This window comes from Vombatus ursinus, unplaced genomic scaffold (assembly GCF_900497805.2).
Source record: "Vombatus ursinus unplaced genomic scaffold, bare-nosed wombat genome assembly UNPS02000582.1, whole genome shotgun sequence".
Classification (NCBI taxonomy): Eukaryota; Metazoa; Chordata; class Mammalia; order Diprotodontia; family Vombatidae; genus Vombatus; species Vombatus ursinus.
This window is the reverse complement of record NW_020940360.1, coordinates 13,215,525-13,233,247: the sequence shown is the minus strand read 5'-3', so window position 1 is coordinate 13,233,247 and position 17,723 is coordinate 13,215,525. Positions and strand designations below refer to the sequence as shown.

Genomic DNA, 17,723 nt, shown 5'->3' with positions numbered 1-17,723 from the left:
CCTATACAGAACTATTTCTTCTAATATTTGATATAACAGCATTTTACCTATAGTGGTTTTTAATGTTTTCAAATCCTGATTAAGATTTTGGGTGTACAAAAAACATGAAAGTTTATGTACGGACAGTACTTGAAAATTATGTTCATGTTGCTAGGAATAAAGTTGCTTTTTTCTACTAGACATTTTTGTTATTTACTTTCCTTATGGTTCATTACCATAAAAAAAAATTTCCCCCACTGAGCTCTTTGCAAAATATGCTATAAGTTTTCAAACTAACAAATATATGTATATGTAAATATATACATATAAAATTGAATAATTTAAACAAACAAAAATTACAAAGTCATTATCAATTTAGTCAAAATTGATCATTTCAAAGCATATATTAAAAAAATGAAAATGAGTTTTCAAATAAAAACACTCAGTGACTTTGTAATAAGAAAACAAAATTTTGTTAGATTTTCTTACCTAAGAGGACATCAAATAAATCCGTTCTATCACCATTTTCATCATCTGCTGCCATGATCCTAATCACCTTTGATGTTCCCCATCTATAATTGTTTAAGAACATATTTTAATTGATGAAATTAATTTTTCACAATACAGGAAATATAGTTTTTCAAGTTTTATATGTCAAACAACTTCAAAAATTTAATTTAAGGAGGCATTTACACCATCTAACACCACCACCCAACCCACACCAAATCACTAATTATATTATTTAAGATAAAATTATACTTTCAGAGTAGCACCTCCCCTTTTATGGACAAAGGACAAAACTGGGGGAGAGGGACCACTGTTAAATTTGCCTATAAAACTTACAAATAGTAATAATAGTAAACATTTATATACTTTACTACAAAGTACTATACAAATGTGTAGGTGGTACATAAATGCTTTCACAAAAGAATATTAGGAAAGAAATCAGCACCATAACGCAATGAATAACCACAATTCCAAAGAACTAATGGTGAAAGATGCTACCCACAACTCCTGGAAGGTACCAGTCTCAGGATGCAGAATAAGACATTTACTTTTTGGACATGGACAACGAAGGAATTTGTTGTGCTTGATGATGTGTATTTGTTTTCCCCGATGCAGAAAGAGAAAATATTTTTGATAACAGAAAAGAAGCTAAAACAGAGGGAAAAAAAGAAATTGTAAATGTTCCAAAATATAATATGAAATTCAAAAAATTATCACTATGGAAGTCCTTTATAAGGTAATGACTGTCAGATCACACTCATATCTCTTTCTATTTTAAGATTCATTCTTCAAGTATCATTTCTACTTACTAATTATACTAATGTTTTCTAATGCTTTCCTAGTTTCCTCAGCAGTTTTTTGTGTGATGAATCTTTACCACAATAGATGCCATCTTAAGAGTTTATAAAATACTATGCCTCTATGTTTTGCTTGCTTTCTACATGTTGTACACCTGATCTGATCCACTCAATGACTTTTTAACCAGTATCAAATTGTTTTAATGATTACCACAGTATAATTTGAGACAGTACTTCTAGGTACCGTTCTTACCCTTTTTCATTATTTCCCTTGAGATGCCTGATTTTTCTGTTCCTCTATATCAATGGTGTCAAACTTAAATAGAAATAAATGTTTGCAGGCTGCACACTGACTCAGAAAACCACAAATTAACATTATCTATTTGCATTTTTTTATTTTGTTAAATATTTCTCAATAACACTTTAATCTCACTTACAATTTAATCCCAGTTACACTCCAGCAGTTTAAGCCCAAGTTTGACATCTCTATTCTATATGATCTTTGTTATTTTTCCCCCTTGTTCCATAAAGTAATCCTTTGGAAGGCTGAATAATAAAGCACTGAATAAATAAATCAATTTAAGAATAATTTTCATTTTTTACCATAATACATGGATTGAACTATAAGTAAAAATATTTCTCTAATTAGACCTTTATTTCTGTAAAGTGCAATTTGTAATTATATTCATATAGTTGCTAGGCATCTTTCAGTAAGTGGACTCCTAAGTAGTTTATTACACGTGCTATAGTTATTTTGAATAGAATTTCCCTTTTTCTGCTGGGTTTTAGTGTATAGAGAAAAAGCTAATGATTTGTGTGGGTTTATTTTACATCCCACAACACTGCTAAAGTTATTAAGTTTTTTGACTACTTCTAAATGTTAAGGGACTTTGCAATAAACCATCATATCACCTCCAAAAAGTCACAGTTTGCTTACTTGTTCCCTGTGCCTATTTCATCAAATATCTTTTCTGGTTTCATTCCTATAAGCTAGCATTTCTCGTATTATATCAAATAACAGTGATGATGATAGACACCTTTGACTTTGGCATCTATCTGTTACATAGATTGTTGGCCCTTGTGCAAAATGTACATGTACAAAAATATGTACCAAATTTACACGTACATTTACATATACAAAAATACTTATAGCAACTCTTTCTGTGGTGGTAAAGAACTAGAAATTGAGGGGATGCCTATCAATTGAGGAATGGCTGAACAAGTTGTGGTATATGAATGTAATGGAATACTACTGTGCTATAAGAAATGATGAGCAAGCAGACTTCAGAAAAACCTGGAAAGACTTATATGGACCGATGCTGAGTGAAGTGAGTAGAACCAGGAGAATGTTGTACACAGTAACAGCCACATTGTGTGATGACTAACTCTGATAGGCTTAGCTATTCTCAGCAACGCAAGGATCTACTATATCTCCAAAAGTCTCATGATAGAAAATGCTATCCACATCCAGAGAAAGAACTATTCAAAGAACTTTGAATGCAGATCGAAGCATACTATTTACTCTATTTTTTTCTTCCGTTTTGTTTTGTTTCTTCTTTCTTGTGGTTCCTCCTATTGGTTCTAATTCTTCTTTACAACATGACTCATGTGAAAATATATTTAATAGGAATGTATATGTAGAGCCTTTATCAGATTGTACGCCACCTTGGGGAGGGTATGGGAAGGTAGGGGGAGAAAAATTTAAAACTCAAAAGCTTATGGAAGGGGGCAGCTAGGTGGCGCAGTGGATAGAGCACCCGCCCTGAAGTCAAAAGGATGCGAGTTCATATCCGGCCTCAGACCAAATACTTGACACTTACTAGCTGTGTGACTCTGGGCAAGTCACTTAACCCCAATTGCCTAAAAAAAAAAAAAAAAAGTTTATGGAAGTGATTGTTAAAAACTAAAAATTAATTAATTAAAAAAAAGAAAAAATTCACTTATGTATATGCTTTTTCGTGTTTTCAAGAGAAATGGGTGTTATATTTTATCAAAAGCTTTTTTATTACCTAGTGACACTACTTTATTATTACTGTTATTATTAATACATTCATCTTAAATCTCATCTTAATATAAGTCATTCTTCATCACTATTACCTTTCCTCTGAGTTTCTCTTCCATTTACACATTATACATCTTGTATGTATATAATTGTTTGCATGTTGTCCTCCACCATTAGAAAATGAGGTCCTTCAAAGTAGGGACCATGGGGGCAGCTAGGTGGTGTAGTGGATAGAGCACCAGCTCTGGAGTCAGTACGACCTGAGTTCAAATCCGACCTCAGACACTTGATCACTTGTTACTTACTAGCTGTGTGACTCTGGGCAAGTCACTTAACCCCAACTGCCTCACCAAAAAAAAAAAAAAAAAAGAAAAGAAAGTAGGGACCATGTTTTTAACTTTTTTTTGTGTCCCTAGCACTTGATACGGTGCACAGCACGTAACAGATGTTTACCAAATGCTGATGACTGACTGGCCCTTCTTTTTACTCTGTATAACTCTTCACATTTCAAGTGTTTTTCTTGGAGCCTGCTGTCCTCTTTCGTTTTATAGGTGAATTCATCCTATTCACATATATGGTTATGATTATTAATTGTATGTTTCCCTCCATTCTATCCTCTTTTACATTCACTGCCACTCTTTATAAACAAGTTAGTGACAGAGTGTACTCAACAATAACGGGCAATTGGAGGAAGTTTCTCTAATATGGTTCACATTTTCACAACATAGAAGAAATTGATTCAAATTTATAAGAATAAGAGCCATTCTCCAATTGATAAATAGTCAAAGGATAAGAATTGGTAGTTTTCATATGAAAAAATATTTCACATCACTAATCGTTAGAGAAATCATAATAATAATAAAAGAAACTGAAAAGAATGACAAAAGAAAAATGAAAAAAAGGAGGGACTATGGGAAAACAGGCACATAATACACAGTTGGTAGAGTTGTAAATTGGTACAGCCATTTTGAAAAGCAAGTCAGAACTATGCCAGAATGTTATTAAATTGTGCTCTGACCCTAGGAATGGATCAAGATATCCTTGGTTGAAGAGACTAGAGATCCTTCTGGATGTCTCAAAAAGCAAAAGCGAAGAATAATAGGAAGACATGGAAGCTCAGAAAATGGATAAAGGTGAATACTATCAGCCCCACTAAAGACAAAAACCAGAAAACATCTTAAACTTATAATTTTGTGTTTATAATATTAGCCACAAAATACTTCAGTATTTACCACCATTGTACAAAAATATTAAAACAAGTTAAATGGTTAAAAAAAAAAAAAAGTTAAAGTCTTCAATGGCTCATTGTCTACCAAATAAAATTTGAATTTCTTAGTTTTACATCCAACACCCCACATGGCTTTAATATACCTTTCCATCCTTATCTTCTAAAACTTCCCTTCAAAAATCTACATCCAGTCCAGCTGGACTATTTGCTATTTACAAAAATATGCCCTGCATACTTTCACTTCTGAGCCTTTGCTCACAATATTCCCTAAGTTGGAAGGGAACAAAGACTAACAGGGCAGAGTGTGGGAACTGCAATGTTAAATGTTTTTTAAAAAAAAAACCATCATCACCACCACCACAACTACTACCACCTTGGTCTGGAATGCTTTTTGTAGCTCCACCTTGCCTGTCAGATAATCCTACAAAATCCAGCTCAAACAGTATCATCTGCTTCATGAAATCATTTCTTACGTCCCCAGTCACTGAGAGCCGAAACACTGTTTGTGTTTCTGATACTTACACAAAAAAAATTGCAACATGACTTAGAATAACATGTCATCTCCTCTACTTGTATATCTTTGGAGTCCCGCACAATGCCTATCACAATTAATCAAAGCCCATCAAAGATCACACCTAACCAATGAAATACCGTTAATAAAGAGCTATCTAGAAAACAAGTCTGACAGAAATTAGATTTGGACCATTACCTGAAACCCTATGCCAAAATAAGCTCCAAATGGATTTATGATATAGATAGATAAAAAGGATCACATCATAAACATATTAAATGAGCAGCAAAGGAAATACTTTTTGTAGCTGTGGCTAGGGAAAAAACTGTGACAAAAGTAGAGACAGAGAGGAACACAAAAAAAATGGACAATTTTTATTACGTAAAATTTAAATGTTTTTGCATAAACAAAACTAATGCAGTTAAAAGTAGAAGGGAAACTGTTAACTGGAAAAGAAATCTTTATAGAAAATATATTTGATAATGGTCACATTTCCAAGACAAATAATTGGGTCAAATTTATAAGGGAAAGAGGCACTCCCCAAATGACAGGATATGAAAGGCATTCTCAAAGACATCTAAGATACCAATAGCCCTATGTTAAAATGTTCCAAATAATTGAAGAAATACAAATTAAAGCAACTGAATTCCCACCTCACACTTATAAGATTGGCAAAGATGATCAAAAAGAAAAGAAAAGAAAAGAAAACAACAGTAGGTATGGGTACTACAGGTAAACGACACAAATGTGCTACTGGTAGAGCTGTCAATTGGTCCAGCCATGGTGGCTGGTAGGTGTGATAACATAATGAACAGTGTGCTAGACTTAAAGTTAGGACGCTCTGAGTTCATATTCTACTTCAGACTCTTACTCAGCTATTTTACCCTGGGTAAATCACTTGATCTCTAACAACCTCAGTTTTTTCATCTGTAAAATGGCAATAATAACAGCATCTATCTCACACGGTTGTTGTGGGGAATTAAATGAGAATATACGTAAAGTTCATGAGAACTTTAAAGTGCTATATAAATGCTAACAATTATCATTACTATTATTATTGTGGAAAACAATTTGGAATTATGCTCAAGAAGTTATTAAACTGTACTACTCTCTCTGAGTCAACAGTACCACTACTAAGCAGATACTCCCAAAGAGATCACATAGACAGGAAAAGGACCTATATGTAAAAAAATATTTATAGCCAATCTTTCTGTGGTGGGAAATGGCTAAATAAATTATGATATAGGAATGTCATGGAATACTACTGTGTTGTATGAAATGATGAAGGGTATAGTTTCAAAGAAACCTGGAAAGACAACTCTGAGGAATGTGAGCAGAAATAGGAGAACAAGGCATATAACAATAATATCAAATTTCTCTAATAAAGGTCTGATATATAAGATACAGATGGGGAACTGATTCAAATATATAAGAACATGAATCATTCCCCAATACTTAAATAGTCAAAGAATATGAACAGCAGTTCTCAGAGGAAGAAATTCAGGCTATGAACAGGTATATGAAAAGTGTTCCGAATCTCTAATCACAGGAGACATACAAATTCAAACCATTCAGGATCCACCTCATTCCCACAATCAAATTGACAAAGATGACAAAAAAAGAGAAAATGATGGTTGATGGGGGGGTCTGTGGGAAGACAGGCATACCAATGCACTGTTGGTAGCCCTGTAAATTGGTCCAGCCTTTCTGGAAAGCAATTTGGAACTAAATCCAAAAAGTCAGGCAGCTAGGTGCAAGTAGATAGAGGCTGGGACTCTATCTGGAAAACGCATCTTCATGAGTTCAAATATGGCCTCAAACATTTCCTAGCTGTGTGACCCTGGACAAGCCACTTAACCCCAATTGCCTGAAAAAAAAAAAAAAAAGAAAAAAAAGAAATTATCAAGGAAAACTGCCCTGATATTCTAGAACCAGAGGGTAAAATAGAAATTGAAAGAATCCACCAATCACCTCCTGAATGAGATCGCCAAAGGAAAACTCCTAGGAATACTGGAGCCAAATTTCAGAGTTCCCAGATCAAGGAGAAAATATCGCAAGCAGCCAGAAAGAAACAATTCAAGTATTGTGGAAACACAATCAGGATAACACAGGATTTAGCAGCTTCCACATTAAGGGACTGCAGGGCTTGGAATATGATACTGTAGAGGGCAAAGGAGATAGAATTACAGCCAAGAATCACCTACTGAGCAAAACTGAGTATAATCCTTCAGGGGGAAAAATGGACATTCAGGGAAATAGAGGACTTTCAAGCATTGTTGATGAAAAGACCAGAGCTGAATAGAAAATCTGACTTTCAAATACAAGACTCAAGAGAAACATGAAGAGGTAAACAGGAAAGAGAAGTCATAAGGGACTTATTAAGGTTGAGCTGTTTACATTCCTGCATGGAAAGATGATATTTGTAACTCATGAGACCTTTGTCAGTATTAGGTAGTTGGAGGGAAAAAATTATATGTATGTATATATAGATAGATAAATAAAAAGAGGGCACAGAGTGAGCTGAAGATGAAGGGATGATATCTGGAGAATAAAATTAAGGGGTGAGAGAGAAGGAGAAGAAGAAAGGGAGAGGTAGAATGGGGTAAATTATCTCACATAAAACAGACAAGAAAAGGCTTTTACAACAGTGGAGGGGAAGGGGGGGAGGTGAGAGGGAACGAGTGAATCTTATTCTCATCGAATTTGGCTTAAGGAGGGAATAACATACACACTCAATTGGGTATAGAAATATATCTTATCCTACAGGAAAATGGGGGGGGGGACAAGAGAGCAGGGGGATGATAGAGAGGAGGGCAAACTCGAGGAGGGGGTAATCAGATGCAAACACTTCCAAGGAGGGACAGGGTCAAAAGAGAGAATAGAATAAACGGGAGGTGGGATAGGATGAAGAGAAATATAATTAGTTTTCCAGAGCACGACTACTATGGAAGTGTTTTGCATGGCTACACAAGTGTAACCTGTATCGAGTTGTTTGCCTTCTCAATGAGGGTGGGTGGGGAGGGAGGAAGGGAGAAAATTTGGAACCCAAAGTTTTAAAAACAAATGTTAAAAAAAAAAATTGTTTTCACATGCAACTGGGAAATAAGATATACAGGCAATGGGGTATAGAAATCTATCCTGCTCTATAGGAAAATAGAAGAAGAAGGAGATGGGCAGGGGAAGATAGAACAAAGGGTAGATTAGGGGAAAGGGTATTCACAATGCACACTGTCTTGGCCTTGGGGGAGGGATGAGATGGGGAGAAAATTTGGAACTCAAAATCTTGTGGATATGATTGTTGAAAACTAAAAATAAATTAATTAATGAATCTTTTAAAATAAATAAATAAGTGAATACCTGCTGATGGATTGACTATTGATTATTTGCCAGGAATACAGTGTGATCAATGGCTTGGAAGACAATTTATACTAACAAGTCCTATTCTGAGCTTCACTCTGGCACAAAGGCTGTCATTTCTCAAAAGCTATGCCAGAGGTATGTGTTACCAAACTGGAAAACCCTTCTTTATATGTCCATCAGAGGGTGAAGTAGATCTAGCAAAGAGTGGAGACGCTTTCTAGTCTAAGTCTAACCGCTACATGATGAATTTTAGAGGTACAGCAACTCATGAAACTTTACCAATGTGCAGAGAGATTATTATTTGAATTGCTAAAAGGAGGATACATATCAATGAATAAGATATGCAAATTATAGATAATATTACCTACCTCACAAAAATAGTTAGAATCAAATGGACAATATCTAAAGCTCTTTGTAAATATAACATTAAATCAATGTAGACTTCATTACTACTACCAGAAGCTATGTGAAGAGAAGACAAATTATTTGCAAATGATATTACATGAAGAATAGCTCCTAACTATGCTTAAAATAAAATAGAAGACACCTTTCTCTTAATTGTCTGAAACTTTTAAAATGTTTTATTAAGCAGCCTATGTAGTCTATCTACCATTTTCAGTAACTTCAAAAAAATGACAATAACACATTTGCTCCAGATGACTTAACTGTAGTCCTGCCAAGAAGTATAAAGATGGACAGATCTGTATTTGCAAAACTTTTTAGCTTTGGGGACTACAAACTTAAAAAATTTCAAAACTCAACTGTGACTGGGGAACTTTCATCAAATCGCCCAGCCAATTATTCCCATTTCTCCCCTTGCTAAGTGGGAAATTTACCAGTGCTTCTTGCCCTTATATTATGGATGACTTGAATACACCAACAGAGAGGAAAGCATTCCTCAAAAATCACTGGCATACCTGAGTTCTCACAGCCCTTTAAGATATAGGTCATCTGGGAGATTTTTCTTCTAGTTCCATGGGCCCTAGCTTAAGCAGCCAGGTACATAATGGATACAGGAAATCAGGAAGACCTGTGTAAATCTTGCCTTAGTCACACCTGTGTGACCCTAGACAAGTCACAACTGCTTTCAACCTCACTTTCCTCATTTATAAAAAGTTAATAATAGCACCTACATAACAAGGTTGTTGTGAGGATCAAATGAGAAAACATGTAAGAGCTCTACAAACCTTAAAGTCCTGCATAAATCTGCAATAAATATGATTATTGTTACTATGAAGGGAAAGCATCTCAGAAACAATTTACAAAAAAAACAAGCGACAACATTATCCATAAGTTTACAACTAAGTTTCACCAATTTCCACAAGGATGGCCAGGAACTAAAATAACTATACTAAATGCACAATGTTATGTCTACTTGCATGTAATTCTCTATGAAAAATAATCATCAATGGGAACAAAGAAGCTGCTCCAAAACTACTAAAATATCCATTTTGACTACTTGGTCATCATAGAAATGTTAAAGTTAAACCAAAAACTTTCACTGGAAACAAATGTATATAATAAACCCAGATCCAGCTCTTTAAGGAGGGAGGGGTATGGCCATTGTTAGTTTGCTATAATGGGTCTGACCTACAATGTGGCACCTCTCTACTTTCCTAGCTTTATATCACATAATTCCATTATGCTCCAGTCAAACCTCTGCACTCTGAAAAACCCTTTTGACTGCAATGTCTTTCCTATGTTGTATTCCTCCAGATATTTTAAAGCCCAAATCAAATGCCATCTTTCCCTCTAAAGCTTTCAATCCCTCCCTCCCCATCCTACCCCTAGTCCACAAGGCCTTTCCTTCTACAGACACGGCATAGCACTTAGCTACCACTGTGCACTAAAGATACACAGTATAGATTTGTGTCTTGAGAAGCAGTGTGGTGAAATGGACAAAGACACAATGTGGAAGTCTGGATAGGTTAAGTTCAAGTCCAGCCAAGGAAGTAGTGTGACCCCTACGGCCAGTTACTAAATCTCTCAGTCCCTGAGGCAACTCTCTAAAATTATAATAGGTAAGGCCAAGTGATTAAGTGCAAGGGTGGAGTTGCTTCTCTACACCAATAAAATCACAGGTCAGTCCATAAAATCAAATCTTACCTCAGTCATTAACTAGTTGTGTAAATCCCACAATTTTATACTTGTGTGTTTATGCATACACACATACATATACATGCATATACATATGTACATATGTGTTTTCTCCCTACTGTATTATAAACTCCATTAAGACAGGGACTGTATTATCTACACTTTCTCAAACCCAGGGCTCAATACACCAATTGTTGTTTCCCTACATCAATAAAATCACAGGTCTGTCTGTAAAATCAAATCTTGCCTCAGCCATGTACTAGCTGGGTAAACCACACAATTTTATACTTAAGTGTGTGTGAACACATACATATACATGCATATGTATACATAAATATAACATTTATGTAAGGCTTTAATGTTTGCAGAGCTCTTTACGTTATTTCACTTGATCCTCACAACCTATCTAGTTAGATAGATGCTATGTATATATGCACGTATGTGTCATCTCCCTACTATATTATAAATTCCATTAAGACAAGGACTGTATTATCTACACTTTCTCGAACCCAGCACCCAGTACAGCGCTATACTGTAGGCTCACAGTAGGCTCAGCCGAATAAATAAATGTATTTAACTAAACCTAAAGGAAAAGATGAGATTGTACCAGATTACTCTCTAGGGTCCCTTCCGACTCAAAAATGCTAAGATCCTCCCTCCCTTTCCTCAAACCAGCTTCTACAATGGAATTCCCTCGGGGAACTGAAGTACCAGACGAAGGCACGTGCAATTATGATTGCTTTTGCTTCTCCTTCTCACTCCCCACCCCGCCAGCAGTCAAACATACAGAGGCCCCCAGTCCCAGGCTCCACCCTAAGCCTGATCAACTAAGTATGAGGGCACTGGATGTGGTTAAGGTTGGAAAGGGCGCCCGGAAGGGGCCCCGAGCTGGGGTCCGTCAGACGCCCAGCTCCCTACACCAGGGAACCAAAAGCTCGCGCTTCAGGGGCTGCGGGCTCCCTCAGGGAGAAAATAGGGGGGGGCGGTTACCTGCGGGTTCGGGGATCAGTCAGACAGGCGAGCCCCTCCCCCAATCTCCCCCTCTCCCCGCCCCGCGCCAGGTCCAGACTATTGTGGCCGAACCCTCGGCGGCCCCCCTCAGCGCCCCGTGTATCCGCCGCCCCCCTCCCTCTCCGGTCTTCTGGCACGTCAACTGCCCTCCGCACCCCGGAGTCTTCCCTCCTCCCCCAGGCAGGCGGGACGGTGGGCAGCACGGGGCGCCGAGGAGACTCACCCGATCCTCCGTACCCGGTCAGCAGCCCAGGCGCTTCTCCCGACGCCGCCGTCTTGCTGGTCTCTCCACCAATGCTAGCACCCGCTCAGGGGACGGAGGCGGGATTCGGAGCCCAGGACCAATCGGAGAAGACGCAAGGCACGTCCGTGGAGCACGTACCTAGTTCCCGCCTCTGGAAGGGAAAAAAACCACAGTTGGCGCGAAACTCAGGGGCTGAGTATCACCTGCAAGCCTGCAAATGTCAATATTGTAAAGAAAGGGGCGGGGCCTGAACCAACTCCGCTGGGGAAAGCAGAAAGTGAAAGTTAATAACGGAATGGGTCGTCCTGCAGCCTGTCAGGTCTGTGGCCAAAGGGCAACCTGTACCACACGGAAAAACATCTAGAGGGGCCCACTTGAGCAAATTCAGTCTTGCCATTAGGAGGAAGTCTGAGCTGCTGGAAGCAAATTGATTTGCTACACCTTCACGCTATTCAATCAGCTAGTATTTCTTATTAAAAACCTACTATGTGCCAGGCACTAAGCTAGGTGCTGAGAATAAAAATACAAAAATTAAGTAGTCCCTGCGCTCTTAGTTTATCTAGGGAGAAAATATATCTATGATATTGATATATATATTAAATATCAAATTTATCTCATTTTTATTAAATACATACTAAACAAATACAAGATAATCTTGCAAAGGTGAGAGGATGCATTAACAGCTGGGGAATAAGAAAAGATTTCACATAGAAGGTGGCATTTGAAATGTGTTTTAAAGGAAACAGTATTCTAAGAGCAAAGCTGAGAAAGGAATGAATTCCAGGGGACAGTTGGGGGAAGCAGCCTGTGCAAAGGTACAAAGATGGGAGGAGCAACAAGGCCAGTTTGGCTGGACCAAAGAGTGAGAGAAAAGGTGTAATGTGTAATAAAGCCAGAAAGGTGGGTTGGAGTGAGTGCCAAAAGCAGTTTGTATATGATTCCAGAGGCAATAGGAAGCTATAGGAGTTACTGAGCAGGGGAATGACATGATCATAAAGGTGCTTTAAGAAAATCATTTTGGCAGCTATGTGGAGAATGGATTAGAGAAAGAAAGAGGTAGGGAAACCATTTGGGAGGCTATTGATGAGACAAGGCCAGAGGTAATAAGGGCCTGAACAAGGGGGAAGCCGTTTGAGAAAAGAAAAGGGGAAGGATGTTGAGGAGGGAGAATGGACAAGACTGGGCAGCTGATTGAAAATGTAGGCTAAGACTTTTCCCTGCTTGTGACCAGCGAGCAGCCATGAGCAGCAAAGTCTCTCGTGACACACTCTATGAAGCTGTGCGGGAGGTCCTGCATGGAACCCAGCATAAACGAAGAAAGTTTTTGGAAACTGTGGAGCTGCAGATCAGTCTGAAGAACTATGATCCCCAAAAGGACAAACGTTTCTCTGGCACCGTCAGGCTCAAATCCACACCCCGACCTAAATTTTCTGTGTGTGTCCTGGGAGACCAGCAGCACTGTGATGAGGCCAAGGCTCTGGGCCCTGGTCTGAACAAAGCTGGCAAGTTTCCATCTCTGCTCACCCACAATGAGAATATGGTGGCAAAGGTTGATGAGGTTAAATCTACTATCAAGTTCCAGATGCAGAAGGTGCTGTGTCTGGCGGTGGCTGTTGGTCATGTGAAGATGACAGATGATGAACTTGTCTACAATATCCATTTGGTTGTCAATTTCCTGGTTTCTCTGCTGAAGAAAAACTGGCAAAATGTGAGGGCATTGTATATCAAGAGCACCATGGGCAAGCCCCAGCGGCTGTATTAAATCAGCATGGTGTTAATAAATGGCAGAAGCTGCTAATGAATTAAAAAAAAAAAAAAGAAAATGTAGGCTGAGGAAGAGCGAAGCTGTCAGGATGATTATAAAATTCTGTGAACCTGAGTGACAGGAAAGAGGGTAGTGCCAATTGACAAAAAAAAAATGGGAAAATATTGTGTGTGGTTTATTTAATCAGAATCAACTTTTTCAGTCTGAAACTACTTATAAAGGATGACTTGAGAGGCACTGCTGCCTGACCCCACCCCAACACTCAAAAACACATTCTCCCACTTACCAACTTAGCCAATTCTTAGTTACAAAATTACAGAATCCAAACTAGAAAGAAGCAACATATTATAGTGGAGAAAAGAGTCAAGGTCATTCCTTTCCCCTCTGAGTCACAGGCACAGTATTCTAGAAGCACAATCTGGGTGCCTCCTCCAAATTCTGAGATCTCTAGAGAAACTTTAAAAGATTTCATTGGGGGGAGGGGGTAGCGAGGTGGTGCAGGAGCACCAGCCCTGGAGTCAGGAGGACCTGAGTTCAAATCCGACCTCAGACACATGACACTTACTAGCTGTGTGACGCTGAGCAAGTCACTTAACCCTGATTGCCTCACCAAAAAAAAAAATAAATAAGAGATAAATAAATAAAAAACACTCTGTGTGGATAGTGGTCTACGACACTGCGGTTAAAGAGCAGAAAGTTTAAATTTATTTTATGTAGTGCCCTTTCTGGTCTACCCTCCCATCTCTGTCTCTCTCTGTCTCTAACTGTCTCTCTCTCTCTCTCTCTCTTTCTCTCTGTCTCTCTCTCTGTCTCTCTCTCTCTCTCTCTCACACACACACACACACACACACACACACACACACACACACTCTTAATGACACTGGGGATTACTACCATAGGTTCAATTTACTCTATGTATCCACACTCCTAAAAGTATATCTCATGAGTTTCCATCAATTTACCTTTAAATTTGCTTTTTAGTCATCCAGAAACACAATTAGTCCAAGGCACAGGCATTTCCTGCAGTAGCATAATAAGAACAAGAGTAAAACAGCATCTGCACCATAAAACCTGGAGTGTAATCTCCAACAAATGTGCATAGCATAAGTGCGAGGGGTGGCTTCCCAAAGAGGTCACTTGAGGAGAGGCACACATGTAGGGAACATCTTTGATGCTGAAGGGTTGAAGGGCCTCAATTGTCTTCACACAGCTCCTGTAGACGTTGGTCTCACAGCCTCTGTTGTATGTTGCTTTACTGCTCAGTCGTAGTCAATACTGTCTCTAGCTATGGGGTTAGCTGACATGCTACACTAGGTTACTGCTATGCACTTTTGGATAGAGTCCCATACTATAGGGCTAGCTGACATCTTGATTCTGAGGCCTGCTATAACCCAAGCAGTATCCCAGCTCTGGGCTCTGTCTTTTCAATAGTTCTCAATTCAACTTTGCAAATGGACTCCTTGGAATGCTTGGATACTTTGAATTCATAATCAACAAACTCCTCTACTACCTACAAATATGCCCATGTCTCCCCTCCAACCACCAAAAAAACCTCACTTCATCCAACCATCTCTGGTAACTATTGTCCCATATATTTCCTACCTTTTGTGGCTGACCTCCTTTAGAAGGCAATCTACAATAGGTGTCTCTACTTCTCTTTCTCTTTTCTTAACTCACTACAGTCTGGCTTCCAGCTTCATCATTCAAACCAAATTGCTCTCTCAAAGTTACCCTTGATCTCTTAATTGCCAAATCCAAAGGCCTTTTTTCAATCTTCATTCTTCTGGACCTCTCTTCAGTCTTTGATACTGTCAATCACCCTCTTCTCCTTGTTACTCCCTTCTCTCTAGATTTTTGGGACACTGTTTTCCCTCCTGCTTCTCTTCCTACCTTTCTGACTGCTTCTTCTCAGACTCCTTTACTAGAGTAAAGTGGCATCCACATCATGCCACTTAACTATGGGTGTCCCACAGGGCTCTGTGCTGGGTGCTCTTCTCTTTTACCTCTATACTACTTCACTTGGTGACCACATCAGCTCTCATGGATCCAATAATCATCTCTATGCTATTAATTATCAAATCTACTTATACAGTCCTAAACTCTCTACTGACCTTCACTCTCTCATCTCCAGCTATTAGACATCCCTAACTGGATTTCGCATAAACATCTTAAACTCAACAGGTCCAAAATTAAACTCATTTTCTTTCCCTCCAAATCTGCTTCCCTTTGAAACTTCCCTATTATTCTTTTTTAAATTTTGAAAATTTATTTTATTTTTTTATTTATGGAATAAAGCAAGCATTTCCATAATAGTATAACTTTAAAAAATGATTGCATGCAAAACTGCAAATCTATTATGTACACTTTACTATTCCTTTTAAAGTTATCATGTAAATTTATTTTCTCCTTTTTTTCTTCCCTCCCCCTCCCCTGCCCTAGAGATGTATACCATTAGACAAATTTCCCTGTTATTCAAAAGGGCACCACCATCCTCCAAATCCTCCAAGCTCACAACCTAGGTGACATCCTTAACTCCTCACTCTCTCATCCCACCCCACCCCAAATCTAATTTATTGCCAACTCCTTTGTAATATCACTCATATACACCTCTTTTTCTGCTTTGATACTGCCACAACTCTAGCATAGGCCCTCATCTCCTCATGTCTGTTGTTGCTCTGTCTTTTCAGTCATGTCCTACCCATGACCCCATGAACCATAGCACACCAAGACCTTTTATCCTCCACTATCTCTTGAAGTCTGGCTAAGTTAATATTCGTTGTTTCCATGATGTTATCTCTCCATCTCATCCTCTGCTGTCCCCTTTTCCTTTTGCCTTTGATCTTTCCTAACATAAGGGTCTTTTCCAATGAGTCCTATCTTCTCATAAGCTTCAGCTTCAGTATTTGAACATTCAGTGAACTGCCTGAATTAATTTCTTTAAGTATTGACTGATTTAATGTCCTTGCTGTCCAAGGGACTTTCAAAAGTCTTCTCCAGCAACACAATTCAAAAGTGGCAATTCTGTGGTGCTTGTCTTTTCTTATTGTCCAACTCTCCCAGCCATACATTGCTACTGGAAAAAACCGTAACTTTGACCATACAGAACTTTGTCAATAAGGTGATGTCTGTGCTTTTTAGTATGCCGCCCAGATTTGCCATAGCTTTCCTTCCAAGTAGCAAGTGTCTTTTAATTTCATGACTACAGTCACCATCTGCAGTGATCTTTAGGCCAATCATATAAAATCTGATGCTGCATCCATTTCTTTTCCCTCTATTTGCCAGGAAGTGATGCCAAGATCTTAGTTGTTTTAATGTTAAGCTTCAAGCCAGCTTTTACACTCTCCTCTTTCACCCTCATCAAGAGGCTTCTTAATTCCTCTTCATTTTCTGCCTGGACTATTGCAATAGCCTGCTAATTGATCTGCCTCCCACAAGTCTCTCCCCACTTCAGTCCATCAAATTCAAGACCAAGGAACCCCGTCAGGCCTACACAAGACTTAGCAGTTACTACAAAGGAGAAATTGTAATATGCTTTCTACAAAGCAAAAGAGGAAGGCTTATAACCAAGAATAATTTATCAAGTAAAACAGAGGTTAATCCTAGAAGATAAAAAAGACTTTTAATGAAATAAAAGACTTCCAAGCATTCCTGAAAAAAAGACCAAAGTTGAATCGAAACTTTGGAATGTAAACACAGGAGTCAAAAGAAACAAAAAAGTAATTACACTTAAGCCATTGGAAGGGACTGAAAAAGGACTAAGGGTTTACATTCTAATAAGGGAAGAATTACTAACCTTTTTTGTATCATAGATCCCTTTGGGCAAACTGTTGAAGCCTATGGAGCCCTTCTTAGGATTTTTTTTTTTTTGATACATAGGATTACAAAGGAAATCAAAGGTTGGTGAAAATAAAAAGGTATTTTCCTCCCTAAGGAGGTAGAGCCCCTGAAATTCATGGAATCCCTGTAACAGAGGGAGAAAAAGTATCTCCTCAGAACCCTAATGTCATGAAAGAAAGAGACTAGGATTTTTTTTTTAATATTTTAATGGTCTTAAGAAAAAAGGAAAAATGGAATACAATAGGGAAGAAAGGGGGACAAGGAGATAGAACTTAATATTTCATATTATCACACTTCTTGTAAAGGATACTATACAAACATAAAGAAAAGTGGCAGAGAAGCAAGCATCATCTGAACCATTACTTTTATTTGAACCATACAAAGG

General features: G+C 38.2%; 1 protein-coding gene and 1 pseudogene across 4 annotated transcripts in view; one reads left to right on the top strand and one right to left on the bottom strand.

The window, feature by feature from the left end:
• The window catches only part of CASP8AP2 (caspase 8 associated protein 2), a 42,982-nt gene extending 31,206 nt beyond the window's left edge, over window positions 1–11,776 (bottom strand). Inside the window, exons 1-3 of one of the 4 annotated variants that reach the window (XM_027855962.1) lie at window positions 11,716–11,726; window positions 1,035–1,134; window positions 469–551 (exon numbers count right to left, since the gene is read on the bottom strand). In XM_027855962.1, coding sequence (XP_027711763.1) covers window positions 469–551; window positions 1,035–1,045 — 94 coding nt within the window. In that variant the 5' untranslated portion in view covers window positions 1,046–1,134; window positions 11,716–11,726. Of the gene's footprint in view, window positions 1–468; window positions 552–1,034; window positions 1,135–11,715 lie in introns of those variants that run through there. The other 3 variants (XM_027855979.1, XM_027855988.1, XM_027855970.1) reach the window with 3 other exon arrangements.
• A 1,199-nt stretch (window positions 11,777–12,975) lies between these two features.
• Window positions 12,976–13,518, top strand: LOC114038612 (annotated as a pseudogene).
• The last annotated feature ends 4,205 nt before the right edge of the window (window positions 13,519–17,723 follow it).